At 33.0% G+C, this 17,220-nt stretch overlaps 2 protein-coding genes across 3 annotated transcripts; both read right to left on the bottom strand.

The window, feature by feature from the left end:
* Positions 1 to 2,284: 2,284 nt before the first annotated feature.
* PME1 (pectin methylesterase 1) lies at positions 2,285 to 6,044 on the bottom strand. Its single transcript, XM_085735082.1, has 3 exons — positions 5,180 to 6,044; positions 4,560 to 4,885; positions 2,285 to 3,162 (listed from the first exon to the last, which is right to left on the bottom strand). The coding sequence occupies exons 1-3, from the start codon at positions 5,914 to 5,916 to the stop codon at positions 2,477 to 2,479; spliced, it is 1,749 nt and encodes a 582-aa protein (XP_085591208.1). The 5' UTR covers positions 5,917 to 6,044; the 3' UTR covers positions 2,285 to 2,476.
* Positions 6,045 to 12,448: 6,404 nt separating this feature from the next.
* Positions 12,449 to 16,976, bottom strand: LOC146897253 (zinc finger CCCH domain-containing protein 1-like). Of its 2 annotated transcripts, XM_085735080.1 has the most exons (5): positions 16,819 to 16,976; positions 16,439 to 16,514; positions 15,487 to 16,316; positions 15,228 to 15,370; positions 12,449 to 14,330 (listed from the first exon to the last, which is right to left on the bottom strand). In XM_085735080.1, exons 2-4 carry the CDS (start codon positions 16,485 to 16,487, stop codon positions 15,269 to 15,271), a joined length of 981 nt encoding a protein of 326 aa, XP_085591206.1. In that variant the 5' UTR covers positions 16,488 to 16,514; positions 16,819 to 16,976; the 3' UTR covers positions 12,449 to 14,330; positions 15,228 to 15,268. The 2 variants fall into 2 exon arrangements, with proteins under 2 accessions (XP_085591206.1, XP_085591207.1); XM_085735081.1 differs by lacking the exon at positions 12,449 to 14,330 and having other exon boundaries at positions 15,024 to 15,370.
* Between the last annotated feature and the right edge of the window lie 244 nt (positions 16,977 to 17,220).

Below are 17,220 nucleotides of genomic sequence, written 5' to 3'. Positions count from 1 at the left end.
TGGTTTGAATTACTAATCTCAACAGGTTTGTTTTCGGTGTGTCATATGCATAGTTAAAAAAAGTAATGTGAAACACTCTTGAAGCATAAGCAAACAATAACAACCTATGAACTTGTTGAGACTTTAACATGTCCACCTTATTGTATCAAATTTTGTCCATTCTATGCACTGCATCCGAATCGAATATATATCATTTTTTTGGGAACAGTCGAATATATATCTGCCTATATGGTTCATTGGTACTCATTACACGGTTACCTTTTCTTTATCTCCTTTAAATCTTACCCTTTTAACTTTTATTGGTGCTGCTACTTTTTTTTTTGGGTGCTATTTCCCTTTTTAATTCATTATGTTTTATTTAATCTTTATTTTTGTATTACGTTAAGGAAAATGTTAAAATGCATTCATAACACTTGTTAAGGAAACAACAAATATAAAAAAAAAATTGAGTTGAAAAGTAGTGTATTCAATTTTTTTTTAACATTTTATTGCAAAAACTTTTTTAATGTTTAAAATTGGTCATTTTCAATGTAAAGTTTTTTTTCTTTCTTTCTTTCAACTAGTGTGTTTATGACACTTATTATCATGACTCTTATGTCAAGTATGCATTTGTTTATAGTTTGTTCATTCCTATCGACAAGTTTGATATGATTATAAGTGGTGTAATTCTCATTAGACGATGATTATAATCATGTTCTATATGAGGGATCATGGATGATTGTATATGATATCATTCTACTCCACTGGATCTTAAATATAAATAAAAAGTCAAATGGATTTAATCTAAATTTAAATCAAATGCATTAGCTTTTTTGCTTATATGTAAGAGCGACTAACGCCAAAAAAGCAAAATTGTAATTTTGTTGAGAATTCCAAAACTTTTACAAGAGTTGTAGAATGTTCAATCCCTTTAGCGTATTTGATTTGCAGTGGGCACCACACTGAAAATTGATTGTGTCCCTAATCTCTATTCATTCATGTAGCAAACACGCAAGGGCCGTCTCCGTCGTAATCTTGACAGTTTTCGTTTATAAAAAATTGAAAAAAAATCTAACATCATTTACAGTGACATGTAACTAAATTGTGGTTAAATATATGAGAAATGGTTCAAATAGCCATTTATCTATGGACAATGCATAATTGACAGTAAAATTATTGTCTTCCAAACTTTTACCTACAAACAAATGATATCTATTGACGGATTTTGTCCATAGATAAGTTTTTTCTTCTTTCAAACTTTAAAACACCTCTAAATTTGAGGCCATGTGCAAAAGATCTTGTTGCACTTGCACATGGTCGGCCCTGCTTGAGATAGATATAGAAGGGTTAGAGTTTCCACGGAATATATGTGATATTCAAATGATGATATTTTTATTGTTGCCAAGACTTCCTCTACTTAGCATAATCTCATTAATTATTTCTATGTTACCGACTTAGAGAAATCTCAAGTATTTTTCTTTAGCAATGTTCAAGAGGATCATGCTTTGTCTCTTAACCATATCAAAATCACTAAATATTTAGTTATATACCTTGGTCCCCCTAATGATCCACCAAAGAATTTTCAAAACTTTATCCTCCATCCTTTTTTGATAAGATGAAGAAAACGGGTGGCACTTTGGTGACATTAATGTCACCGTGCCATTGCATCTGAGCCACACATTGTCATTGCCGTTGCATCTGGGTCACACAACACATCTAATGTCACCCAATGTGTGGCCCAGATTTAATGTCACCGTGACATTAATGTCACACAAGTATTTCCCGAAGAAAACACTCCCTCGATGAAAAGCTAAGTCCTTGACTTTAGGTAACTTTGGCTCAGGCCTGCCTAATTAATTAATATTCTTTGGTATGTTATGTGATCAATGCATATTCCAATAACAGTATGGAAGCTGAAGTTTTTTGTAGAGACTTTGTATGGGGTATGCCTGCTGATGCTAGGAAAGTCCAATTTTTCACTTGGGAGAAGCTATGTTGGCCTAAAGTGGATGGTGGATCGGACTTTAGGAACTATTTTATATACATATTAAAAGGACTTTAGGAACTTAGCGTGAATCATGCATGCTATCATAATCGAATTAGTTGAGAGTTTATTCGATATATTAAAAATGAATGTCACCTAAAAAAAATTAGGACTGCAATAGTCGTATAAATATATAAAAATTTCATAAATTCTTATAATATAAATTTGTTAAAATTCAAACTAAATTTGATTGTAAATATATTTTCAAAAACTCTTATAAGTCATAACACTTTTACATGATCATTTAAAATATACAAAGTCTTTATGCCAAACTAGTCTTTTAAAATCTGTTTCATATTCTGGATTTGAAATATCTTTCCAAACCACATTAGCTACTAATTTTACAAACCATTCAAAAGCAGGTCAAAAAAAATGAGTGCAATATAAGTTACAACTTACAAGGGTATGATAATACAATAAATTTGATGGTATTGGGTCAGTAATGTATTAAAATCAAATGGTAGAATCAAACTGCACAGAAGCACTTGGCAACCACTCTGGGCCTTGAATAAAGGAATCAACAGTGAATTTGACAGCATCTTCGTCTCCGAGAGCGGGCTTATAACCGGCCCATTTGACTCTCCCGGCTACATCTGCTCCTGGCCCAGTGTTCTGATATTCAGCATAGAGGATGCTACTTGGAGGTTCCACATTAGCAACCCAACTTATCCACCCTACTGGTTTCAAGAATGAGCCAATTTCTGATTTCATGATAATAGTGGTGGAGAAATCTTTCCATGGCCTACCAAGGTAAGTAGGTGCTACGAGATTGTCACCAGGTAATGTAGTGAAAGTCGATTTCTGGATCACAATTCCAGAGTTTTGATTAGGATCCTTTTTACCCTGAGCTGTTATTGTGTTGAACTGGTTTGACATAGGCTGTCTAGGCATGATTTTGCAATTTTGGAACACAGCAGCGGCATTTCCGAATATGAAATCTATGGTGCCTGTAATGTCACAGTCGCGGTAGAATTGACGATTTGAATGTGCATAAAGGGTGTCCTGATATCCAACAAATGAACACCTATAGAACACGGATTGATCTGAGCCGGATCGCATTGCCACAGCTTGGTGCTTAGATGCACCTGCAGTGTTCAAGAATTGTATGTCTTTGGCAATGAATCCCTTACCTTTAACAGCTGCAAAAATCAACAAGATCAAGATTAGTATCAACGCAACAAGATCTTATGTTGAACTATTGTATCATATAGTACATATGCTATATGGTGTGCAATGTGGGTATAATTTAATCGCATCTGAAGGTGATGCTGCAAATAAAAAATTCACTAAGTTTCTTTCTTGCTCAAAAATGCTCTCTAAGTTTAACATTAGAAAACATTTGTAGGATTTTGTATCAACATCATAGTTTCAAACAAAAGAAAAGGTCAGCTCCTAAAACACAAAACCATGTTTAATGTTTTGATTGACAATGACTTTCATAGAACCGCCACTGTGATATTGACAAAAACTACGCTTTAGATCTCCAAAAATATCATAGTGTCACCTTGATTTTACTAAACTCGCCGCAAATCCAGATGTACATTACATTCATATGTGGATTTTGTTAAACTCATTGCAAATCTAAACATGCACTGATACGTGGATGGTAAGATATTATTATTGATGTAGATGTATAACTATAACATGTATCCACATGGGAGGCTATGCACATTGAAGGCAGGAAAGATATCCAAACCAAATATCTTATTCATAGTCAAAACATCAATGATTATAGGTGGCTCAGAAAACGAAAGAGGGGACAGACAACAAATTTTGTGGACCTGCTATCAGATCAAGCTCACATGATGATACCATGTGATTCCCAGACACAAAAAAAGACATTTCCCTCCCACTAAACCACATGCCACATGATAATATGTGTTTAGATTCCCATGATAATATAACAAGCAAGTTAACTGATTCCTAACAATTTCCTCCCATCATGTACAAATCCAAACTAAGCTAAGTGTATGTCTAGATTGATGATGAATTTGGTGAATTCATGGTGATTGTGTTGGATAACTTTTGTCAAACTCACAACGGCACACTACGATTCTACAAAACTTACTATCAATCCAAACATATATTAAACCTATCATCACACACTTGAACATTCAAGACCCATATCCTCTTGTTCAATTATCTGTAAGACTTGTATCTTAATCAATTAACTAATTTTTTCTCTATAAACTCTTTGAAGTGCAATCAAATAAATGAATTTGTAATAAATCAAGGGCGGCATCCAATAACTTATAAACTCTATTAAGAAAAAACAAATATCACTTGCATTTATTATAAGAAAAAGCTACTTGCATTCAAAGTACTAAAAAAATCACTCAATTTTATACATTATCCATAAATCACATCTTGCACACAGCTAAATTCATTGCAGGGTGCTTAATAAAAAAATCATTGCAGAGTATTAAACGGATAAAATAACCAAATCAATAGAAGGAATTACATATCAGCTTAATTTTTAGTGTGAATCGGCTGCATGCAACTATAAAGACTAATGAATAAAAATGTAAACACTTACCAAAAGTGGCGGTTTCAAAGGTAGGTGTGCCATCCATGAAATTCCGGCCACCGGATACGATGGTTTCCGTCATACCATCACCGTAAATCATCACATTCCATGTATTCTTATCCAAATCAATATTCTCTACATACACCCCTTTCTTCACATACACCACAAATCTCTGCAGACTCTTCTTCTTTACCAACTTCAACGCCTCTCCTATTGTCTTATACTGTCCACTTCCATCCTTCGCCACCACAGCATCCGGCACTGTCTCATTCACCACCACCGCAAGCAGCCTCCTCTCCGCCGTTCCCAACCACTCCGGAAACTCTCCAAGCAACCTAATTGGTAACAATAGCGACAATCAGTATATAACAACATCAAGTTAACAATGCTTATTAGATTACTCTCTGAGCAAGCAATCTAGTGCATATGAAACACGAACACTCCTCGGATTAGGCGTGTCCTGGTGTCGTATCCGACAGCAAATGACACTGACACTTATAATTACACTGGATTATGTAATGTTCTCAAAATTATTAGCAGTGTCGGCGTATCAACATCTGTGTCCGTGATTCAACTTATAACAGTGGTGGCTCTAAACATTATTGTAACTAACTATTTACATCAATTACCTGCGGTGATGATTTGAAACTTCAAAATTTGACAGCAACCTAATCACCTTGGTCACAATGGCCAAACTATTACTGGCAAACTCCGTAGAGTTTCTCAAGATCCTTTCTATTTCCGGAATAACACCACGCGCCGCCGTGGAGTTAACTTCACCAACAGCATCCAAACACGTATCATGATCCGTTAACGCCGCACTCAGCCATGTCTCCACATCACGAATCTTGGCCGGAGAAAGCATCTTTCCACCATCAACAATCGTGGACATTGAATCATTCAACCGATCCAACGAATCCTTAAGAACATTATCACAAACTCCAATAGCTTTCTTAACACGCGTTTCAGTGACTTTCTCACTGAAGCGCGTGAGAGAAAGCTTGGAGAGTTCATCAATGGCAACTTTGAGTGAGAGTTTGAAGAGTTGTTCAGGATCAGTGGTGTTTGAATCAGGAAGAGAAGAGATGGAAGAGAAGCATGAGTTAGGGTACTGAGTTGACTCACAAACTGCTTTGAGCGAGGTGGCGGGTGTTAACTCGGTGTTGGGGAGTGAGTTTTGTGAGGAAGAGGATTCAGTGTTGTGCTTGTGTATGAGGATTCCTGCAACTGCAGCTATGATGACTGCTACTAGAATGATGGAGGAGATGATTATGATTGTGATGCGTTTACGTGTCTTTTTTTGGAATGCTTGTTGTTCTATTTCGTCTACTTTGCCGTAACCTTTGAAGGATTTCATAGTATCCATTGTTGTTGTTGTTATGTTTTTGTTTCAACAGTAAAAAAAAAGACAGAACAATCTTAATGTATGTTTTTTTGAGGCTGCAACTTGTTATGTTATGCTGTTTGCTGTAGTGTTGTTGTTGTTTTGTTTATAGGTTTCTGGTAACTTTGGCACTGGCACTTTATATAGGAATATGGGAAAGATAAGATAAGTAGAGAACTTTTTTTAGGTTAGGATATAAATGGATTTTTTTGTATTTTTGTGAATGGTTTTTATGGGATGATGAGAACGTGTTGACTTGTTCATGACTACTTCTATGATGCTTCATTGTTGAGATCTTGAGTAAAGTATTAAAGAAAGAACAAATTCATTTTTGATAATTTATGGGTGGACAAGTTAACATCATAGTGTTTGGCTAATTGAGCACATAATTAAGAGAAATGATATTTGAACATCCATTTTTTAACAACTTTTGTGACAACCCTCTCTCTCATACTCTCACTGTACTTTTATTCTCTCTCTTCCTTTTTCTCTCTCTATTGTTATTGTCCAATAAAAAGAGAGGAAAAAGGTTGTCACTAAAAGTTGTAGGAAATTAAATGTCAAAATATCATTCCTCCATAATTAATCCATTTCAGCATCTTAGCTAACAAAAAGAAATAATATTTTGGACACTTGTGGTTGAGTGTATTTATCTCTTAGTTTAGGAGTGATTGATCCTTTGCACATAGAGTCAAGCTGATTTTGTGGTAAAGTTGATGATGTACACACGGTTTGTGAAAGGCTGGCAGAGTAAATGGCCGCGGTTTGGTTATGTTAATGGCTCATTTCTAAGTGAAGCTGAGCTGTGTTGTATGGACCATATAGTTACTATCACAACAGTTTTGGGTTCTTCATAGAAAAGGACTTTCCCTTTCAATTCAGGCAGCAAGTTTTTTAGTCAAACCATCAAACTATTTAAAAGTAGCTGCTTATGTAGGGGTGGTTTCTAGGGTGAGGCATTAGTGTGAGTTTGATAGTGAGTCTGTTGCAGTAATTTCGCAAAAGTGTATATCACTCTATATTAAAACTTTTTTTATTTTGTCATAACATAGTCATTAGGTGTGTTTAGAGGAGTGATACACGATGAAACGAATAATGGTACTTCCAGCGAAATATGTTATCGCGAATACATTGCTAACAAACGTGATTGGCCACTAGAACCACTATCCTAATGAAGTAATATGAGACGATTGTTTGAATATATATATATATATATATATATATATATATATATATATATATATATATATATGGGTTTTGTTAGAAGACACCTTTTATGAAGGTGTCTTTTAGCAAAGTTATAACTAAAAAGTGGAAATCACACCTTAAGGTGTGGCTTGCTAAAAGACACCTTCATGGGTGGCTTCTATATATATATATATATATATATATATATATATATATATATATTTTAAAAGGATAGTATGAAATGAATAGCCATTTAAATTTATGAGTAAAGAGAAGAATGCTATTCTTAAATTTACCTAGGCAAATTTATAAATTGAAATTTAAAAACGTTCATTCTATTATGAAGTGAATGATTAAATTATGAATAGAGTTGAAATTAGGACTTACATCTCGGATGATCAGGGTAGATTTGTACTTGCCAAGACGGAATGGCAATCACTATGTTTGGATGTGGACAAAGGTGAGACGATAGGACTCCTTCGAGCCATCCAATGGGTTCATGATCTCGGTTTGGAAGATATGATTTTTGAGCTCGATTCTCAAACGGTGGTAAACATATTCAAAAGCAAGGATATTGATGTTTCAAAGCTTGGAGATATCATTTGAGATTGTAAACGTACTCATAGTTCTACTTTTCCCAATTCTTGTGTTGAGTTTGTTTGAAGACAAATCAATGAGGTTGTTCATGCTTTAGTAAAGACAACCACATCTCTAGCCAGTTTCCACTTATGTACCCAGTTGTATTAGTACTCTCATTATCAATGATATGACTTAAGTCGCTTCCCTTAAAAAATGACACAGGATGAAAGAGTAGGAACACACACCATATGGAATATAAATCAACTTATTTAGGAATCAACCTGTGTATAATTCTATTCCAATTTTGTTATAAAATTCATTTTTTTTTTCTACATAACTTTCTTCCATTTAAGGTATATTTGAGATGTATTAGACACTAAACGAGGATACCTCTCTAAATTAGAAATTGAATTTTAATTCGTCATGTCGTTAATCTAACTTTTTCCGCCAAACTCAATCAATTAATTTTTTTAATAAAAATTACAAAACTGACCTTCACTCCTTAGACTCACTTCTTTCTATGAAGAGTAATTTAACAACCAACACATTTTCAACTTGGATAACAAAAAACCAATTCTGCTTTTGTCAAAAAAAAAAATACCAATTTTGCTTTATATATATATATATATATAGACACACACACACATCAACCGTCCAAATATATCCTAACAATTTTTTAAAAGGCATCCTAACAATTTATTATTATCATTAGAAAATACTCTACGCAAGTTTAATACAATTTTTTTAGCAAGTTTAGTAGTAGTGGAAAATGGAAATGGGCAAATGGCAAGTTGAGAATCGCAGGCCGTAGCAGAAACAAGAATCAATCAAAAGAGCCGGTAATTGCGCTAAAATGCATGCCATTTGGTTCTTTGTTCCCCACCTGTCTACATGTTATTATTCTCATTAGTTTTTTTGAGCAACAATATTGCAAGTTTTTCCCTCAAAAAAATATTGCAAAAGTTTTCTTGTAAACTCGATAATTATAGAGACTGATTGCGAAAGTTTATTATATTGTAAACCAACCACAAATGATACATGACTTTTTTTTTGACAAACAAAAATGATATATTATAAACAACAATGGAACTCCCCGCACAAGACGTGCAAAGGGAGAACCATCCACGAATTTACAATGTTAAGGTGCTAAAAGCCAAGGCACCGAAAAAAACAGACAATAGATTACAAGCAGGCACCCATACAAGGGATTGGATGCTTCCACCAGTTATTGCTTTAAGCCATAAGAAGGAATTGAGTTTCACCTTCTCAAGAACTTCAGAAGAAGAGCAAACCGCATTTTGGAAAACATAATTATTCCCCTCCTTCCACAACACCTAAACAGTAGCGAACCAAATAATTCTTAAAAACAAATGAGTCTCACGCGGTAGTCCTGCCATGTTTGTAAACTGACTGAAATGATGTCAAATATCACCAGAAATTACCGATAACTAAAAGTGTTACAATACAAAAACAAGTGTTTGGTCGATTCTGGATGACCGCACCCCGAAGCACACGCGATGTTGTCTGGATGAATGACTCACCGATACACCAAGTTGTCTTTAGTAGGTAACCTGTTACGAAAGAGACGCCACACAAACAGTCATGACTTTTTTTTTTTTTGGTTACAAACCATACTACACGACTTTCAAATTAGGTAGTATGATTTAAGAAAAAAATGTGTTTGATTTTTTCAAAAACAAAATATGTTTGATAAAAGATATTTTCATGTGGTCCCTCAAAAAAAAATTATTTACATTGGTAATCTATGCTATATATAGATATATCTACCTTGGTAATCTATACTATATATAAATTAAATAAATAAAGGATTTCGAGTTGACTTTTATATTATTTCAATTGTAACTTTAAACAATTTTTTCAATAGTGATTTAAATATGTTTTTGGTCCTTATAAATATATTAACTTTTTGTTTTAGTCTCACTAAATTTTTTTTTTACTTTTAGTTCCTATAAATTTTTCAATCACCACTTTTGGTCTCTTTTTTAAGTCAACTCATATATAACCTTTGTATTTTTTAATGAAAATGTACAAAAATGTGTGAAATAATATAAAGATCCCTAAAAAGAGTATGAATTTTTAAACATGAATTAAAGAAGAATTTATAAAAAAAAAATCTAGGTTTTTTTATAGAGATTCTTATAATATTATTGTAAACTATTCTATAAATTTTTATTCAAAAAATATAAAGTTGAAGAAATTTTTTAGAGGGACTAAAACGAAAAGTTAGTATATTTATAGACCAAAAACATATTTCACCCTAATGTTATATTGTGGACAAATTCTATTGTACACCCAAAAATTTGAGTATATTGGTACATTAAATCCTTGAATTAATAGTTAAACAAGTTATTTTTTGAAGGAAAAAATATTTTCTGTCACCTATAATTATAATAACTAAATCTTATATACCAAAGACGTCGACGAAATAAAATTTAATTATTCTGAATTTTTATTACTTATAATAGAGAATTTTGATTATTTTTTACAATTAAATGTAAAAAAAATTAGTATGATTTTTATAAACAATATAATGAAATGATATTTTCCAAAATATAAATGTCAATAAATAAAACTTTATTTCATAAAAATGATTGTTAATTTATAAATTTTTGAAGTAAGAGTACCGGTACCTTACTTTGCGAGTGTACCGTAGAAGCTCCCTATATTGTTGGTGTCATTAAAAAATATAATAATTTATATTATATTTGCTAAAGTAATGACGTCATTGAAAATAATAAATATAGTTTGTTGGATTTATTACAATTTAAATGTCACAAATATCTATATTTATAATTTTAATCAAAATAAAAATTTTATAAAATATTGTTTATGATAAGTTACAGACTCACAAATCTAAAATGATATCTATACTATATATAAAGAAAACTATCTCTTTCAGCACACTTTTGGGTTGAACTTTTCTTTTCAAAAATACCCTTAATTTTAAATACAAATAGCCAATTATAAAATAACACTTGGATTAATAATCCATGTCACTAATCGTCCCCGTTAACCCTCTTTTACCTCCGTTAAGCAAAGATCAAATTCACAAAAAACTAGCACAAAACAAAAACTCATGTTACATTTTATCGCCGCTTTTATGTTGTACATATGTGTTGTTCCCCTTAATACAACCGACAAAGATTGTCAAGTACTTTTATATCCCTTCCATAAAAAACAGTATTTCCATATTATTTTATTAATATAAGTTACTCTTCCTCAGCCTTTGATCAATTGTAACAAACGTGAGCAAAAAATAATAGTAAGATTGGACTTTAAATCCTCTAAAAAAAAGATTAGTAACAAACGTGAGCAAAAAATATTGTTAAAGATTGAACTTTAAATCCTCTAAAAAATATTAGTAATAAACATGAGGAAAAAATATTGTTAAAGATTGGACTATAAATCCTTCAAAAAAATATTAGTAACAAACATGAGCAAAAAATAATGTTAACGATTTGACTTTAAATCCTAAAAAATAAAAAGATTAATAACAAACGTGAGCAAAAAATAATGTTAAAGATTAGACTTTAAATACTCTAAAAAAAGATTAGTAACAAACGTGAGCAAAATATAATGTTAAAAATTGGACTTTAAATCCTCTAAAAAAAGATTAGTAATAAATGTGAGCAAAAATTAATGTTGAAGTGCAGACCATTCCCAATGTCGGAATCTATCTTCCACGACATGTTTTCAGCCATGGTCAATTATATGTAGCTTTATCAAGAGATGTTTCTCAAAATTCAACAAAAGTTCTCATTAAAGAAAGGAAAATAGAAAGAGAAGATGGAGACTTTACGAAAAATGTAGTTTTTAAAGATATTATTTTATCGCAATCATAACAATGTTTCTTTTACATAACATGTCATCTATACATTTATGTTATGATGTTACTAATTACTATTAAAATAAACAATAAAAGATCTTTATTTTATATGCAGACAAACTAAAATTTGTTGAGTTCATAAATAATTGTTATATGCCTTGACAATATTTTGTTTATAAATCAATATATCAATAATTTTCATTAATATTTTAAAATTTAAACATTTTAATCAAAATTATATAAACAAACATAATAAAATAATCACATGCGTTAGCGCAGTAGAAAGAGCGGACAGACGGTCACGATAGTGCCCGTCTTTCCGCTAGTATAGAATAAAGAAAATAATTTACCTTCTATCCCTTAGTTTTGTACATCTACCTCCACAAATCGCCAGAACCTTTCAAACCACAATATTCTACTCCAACTTATTCCAAAAACAACATCACTTTAGGGTCATATATGTTAATTGGTCTAAACTTTTCATTTTATAATTTTAATAAAAGACTAGTAACCGATTTCATTCCATACCCTCCAAACTGGGAGGGAGCCAAAATGTGTTAGAACTTGAACTATTCACTTAGTTTATTCACACACACTTTTTGTTTTCAGTTATGGTTAACAGAGAAGAATAAAAATAGAAAGAGGGAGAGGTTTTTGAGTTTTCAATGTATCACAGAGTTGTGATATTCTATTCATATATCAAGTATCTATACATATCATATAAGAGCTACAAGTTCTCAAAATGAGTAACAAACTACTATAACTAACTTCCAACTGTAAAAACAGAATTTCGAAGCTCTATCACTATGTTACCTGTGCATCAAATAATCTTACAAACTCTATTATTACATTACTTGTGTCACAAGTAATTACATTATTTTGACAAAAAATTGAATCAACTCACAACAAATTGATGGTAAGTGCAGTGGAGTAGAATATATATATATATATATAATTGGGTTTCAATCCATCAGCAAACTAAGCAATGAAGCATAAAATTATTTCATTGATTCTTTTTTTTTTTTAACGAAAACTATCTAATTTCATCAGTCTAAACATACCTTAATTAGTATTATCAGATATGTAATCTAATCAATGCAAATTGGCAGATTCCTATATCAATCTACGTGGGTTTTTTTTTTTTTTGACAAAATCTACATGGGGTTATATATGTTATCGAATCGATGCTCTATATGTGGCTTTATTGGGAGTTATGAACCTGATCATGGAACTTAATAGTAAAAGAATCATTGCAGAGTATTAAACGGATAAAATAACCAAATCGATAGCATGAATTATATATTAACTTAACAGTGATGCTATTTAACGCGAGAACAAAATTCACGAGGCTGTCCCGAATAATTTACACCATTGGATATGTTGTTTAGTTGAAAACATGGGGTGGCAGATGCAAAAAGGGTCCCGCTATAATTAAAAAAAGGGCCCCACATCCATATTTGTGTGTGTCGTGATCATGTTGGGTAAAATTATTTCGGGAGATGCAGCATTTTCCTTAACTTAATCTTTAGTGTGAATTGGCTGTGCGCAGCAGCAAAGACTAATGAATAAAAATGTAAACACTTACCGAAAGTGGCTGTTTCAAAGGTTGGCGTGCCGTCGATGAAATTCCGGCTACCGGATATGATGGTTTCCGTCATACCATCACCATTAATCATCACATTTCATGTATTCTTATCCAAATCAATATTCTCTACATACACCCCTTTCTTCACATGCACCACAAATCTCTTGAGACTCTTCTTCACCAACTTCAACATCTCCCCTATTATTGTCTTATACTGTCCACTTCCATCCTTTGCCACCACAAACCAGGTTACACTAATTATAGAGATTCACCCCAAGTAATTAATAACATAGAAGTTTATATTTCTAAGATGTATTATTATACTATTACTATATATATGTACATATTATTTATTACTAAGAAATAATATTTTTGCAGGGTACAAGTAGAGGTGATAGCGACACAAATACTAAGTTTGGTGAATGAGCGATTGGATCCAAACATTCAACAAAAGAGGAAACAAGGGACAAAAGCTGCTGCTTTAGAAGATGCGAGTTGTGCTGGTCTAGATGGAACTCCATGGCCAGAAGAAGAAGAAAAAGAGAGGAGCAAAGAGGAACAGAATGAAGATAACAAATAATACTATTAAGCATCACAAAGCGTCTCCGATATCGGAGTTCGAGTTTGCAGATACAAGAAAGCATGTGGAACGTGTCATGCACGGGACTGCGGATGCTAAACAAGACGGAGATGTGATTGGTTGGTTGCCGGAACAGCTTGAACCGGCGGAGGAGACTTTGTTGAGGGCTGTTAAGATAAATGAATGCAGTCTGGTAAGTGAATTTTATGAGATAAATCAATGTTCATGTATAAGTGTGATTTCAATCAATAAAAATAGTAGTGTATTGTGAAAATAATAATTTAACTTTATACATCTTTACTTCTTTAGAAACTAAATTAATTTTATATAGTCTGGTGAATGCAGCTTAGATAGTAAAATGATGCTACAGTATCTGATATATCGGGATCTGGAAAATGCTACGAATATTTGATATAAATTGGGATCGGAATATCTTTCAGGAGTCTTTTTGCATAGTAGAAGAAGGCCGATTCATGTTCCAATTCTGCCAACTAAACATTGAGAGAGTGATCAAAGGTGGTAGAATTGGAACATAAATTTGTCTTGTTCTAGTAGGGTAATTGTAACTCTTTTACCTCATATCTCCAATTTGAAGCCAATCTATCTTCTATAAATATCTGTCAATGAAACAATATGATCGAAATCACGATTCAAAATAAAATAAAAAAGACTAATGAAATTATATGATACTAAAACCAAAAAACAAACAAAAAAAGACTAATGAAATTCACGATGCTGTGAGATTTACATAGCAGCACCCATATTAATAGCCTCAAACAATCGAAATCCCATCAAATCAGCTCAAAATCACAACAAATTATGTGGAATAATGACACAATCAGCCAACAATGAAATGTTGTATATTCCAGCATAAATGTTTGATATGTGTTATTTTTATAAATAATAAATGTTTGTTGTATGTTCATATTTTGTTCTGTTAGTGTGGAAATCTGGAAGATAGCATATTTATGGGAGATGGGAGGCATTAACAATGGATGCTCTAATGGCTGTTCTACATGTAAAAGTGGTGCCTTGCTTCCTGTGCAAATTACTGGCGATCCAGGACTTTGAATTAATGTAGACAATTTATTTTTTAAAAATTGCTAGCAGTATAATAATTTTTATTTTAACATGAAAATTAGTTGTGCCGAGTTGATTATAAATTTGTATGACTCGTCAAGTCGATTATGAAGAATGAAGTAAGCTAAGTAAATTATCTGCCAACACTAACTTGTAAAGAAAAAAAAAATTGACGTCGTTCCTTTGAGCATAGTTTAGTGAGTATGAACATTGCAATATACATGCAGCAGTCGGGTTTCAATCCTCGGATTTCCTACTTATTCATCTTAAAGGTAAATTTCTAACCCCTACAACATATATTTTGGGATGTCAATCAAATAGATACATAAGTGACAAGAGCTATGCACTAACCTAACATGTTTTGAACTCAATACCATAGCATCTCCATTTAACACAGTTAAAATGGGAAAACAAAATAGAGGGGGAAAAATGACCTCCAAGAAGCAAAAATAGTCATTGATTGTACTGGATGAGTTTATTTATCCTCGGCCATCTTCTTTCGTATCTCATGAGCCACATTAAAAATGCCAAGCGTAGGCTGGTTGCAGACAAAACACTTTTTATTCTTTGCATGATGCTGCAAGTAAAATGAACAGAAGTTAGGCATAATTAAAAGGGAAAAAGTTAAGCATTACTAAATAACTTGAAACTGTTATAAATTGAAACTTATTTGCTTTGAAGTTAAGGGTGTACCTTCAATGCACAATGCTCACAGAAGTAGTGCTTGCACTTGGTTGAGACAGGATCCACAAATGGGTTTCTACAAATGAAACACGCAAATGGTAACGAGTCTTCATCATCATCATCTTCATCATTCAAACTAGCACCCTCCTCTTCTGCATCTTCACTTGCAGCCAATCTCATCCTCCTAGCTTTCTCAGCTTCATCCCATTCCTTCTCCATCTGCCACCCAGATTTGTAATCACCTCGATCATGCATAAATTTACACGAATCACCATACCCACAATAACCCGTTTCCTTATAATCCTTGCATATATCCGGCTGATAATCAAATCTTGCTGAAACTCTTATGTGAGCTGAAGCCCTGAGAGGACCGTGTGACCCACCAGCCTTTTCACTAGCAATTGTTTGCTCTCTACGAAATCCAGCCTTATGATCTGTGTAATTATTGATTCCCTTGTATAATTGTACATCTTCGGAACGATTACTCTTTCCCTTGAGACTCTCTGTCGCTTGCTTAAGAGCTCTTTCACGGATGGCACGGGCATCTCTTGAAAAATCAGTCTCAGTCTCCAAAGTTGCGGTTGCTTTGCTATCATGTTGAACTTGAATCTCTTTAAAAGACTCAAAATGAAAGCTAGGTTTCTCGGATTCTTCGTTCGGTTTAGCATAGGCAGAGGTCTTTGAAGAGGCGGTGGAAAAGAATAAGTTATTGTTAGCTTTCATGATCTTTTTCTGAACATGCATCAAAGACTCCTCATTGTTCGAGCCATCCTCATTCTCAATAGTGCTTCGCTTCCTCATATTCTTCTTATTAAGAGGTTTTCTAAAGAAACTACACACTGTGAAGATCAACAAACACGTAAAAAGAAAAGTTAATGACAGTACAAAGAAATAAATGCAGAGGTGCATATATAAGATAACAATTGTGAGTCTAGTAATGCAAGAAATTAATTATACATACCTTGTTCAGTTTGGTGATTTGCAGGAGATTTGGCCTCAGAATCTTCCATACTAATAAACTGCCACGACGATAAAACCTGAATCAAATTGAGAAGTAAGTAACACTATAAGCCGCTAAATAATAATGTAGAGGTGTGTGTATTTTGTCCAATAACTAAACCCAAAATCATGTAAAGACGGGATACAATGTGATTTTGCAGTGGCACAACTCTAATCAACTTTCTGTTGGTTATAATATTTGGTTTGTAAGGAACATGCATGTTTTTGAAAAGATAGAGTACTGTAGAAGAAAAACATTATCAGTTAAGCGAACATGCTACTACTAGATTGAACATGCAAGCAGAAATCACAAGAATAATTATTGAAAGAAACCTAACTAACCTGAATCGGAGAAGATGTGCTGGCCGCGGCAACTTGGTTTTGATGCTCCAGAAGTGGCTGAAGCTTTATGCGGTATACCGATCGGTGAAGCTGGCAATTGATCGTAGCTTTAACAAGATTATTTGTGAATATCGTGAAAGCCTAGGAACTATGTGGGAGGTATATACTCTCTTAGGACTCGACTTGATGAGATCAGTAGTTTCGGCTATTTATGGGTTAATGTTGCAGCACGTAAGAGCATGTTACGGGTTAAAATAAAAATTGATTTTCACATAAAATAATGACTGATGCTACTCACACCCCAAAAAACACAGGTTACATTCAGACCGACTAATATACCCTTAAACTAAAATAAAAATTTCAAATTAATCTAAAATCCTTTCATCCATTGCTTAAGATATC

The sequence above is a fragment of the Medicago sativa genome, chromosome 8, assembly GCF_051527215.1.
Source record: "Medicago sativa cultivar Bolivia chromosome 8, Bolivia_mono, whole genome shotgun sequence".
Taxonomy (NCBI): domain Eukaryota; kingdom Viridiplantae; phylum Streptophyta; class Magnoliopsida; order Fabales; family Fabaceae; genus Medicago; species Medicago sativa.
This window is presented reverse-complemented; position numbering and strand designations above follow the sequence as displayed.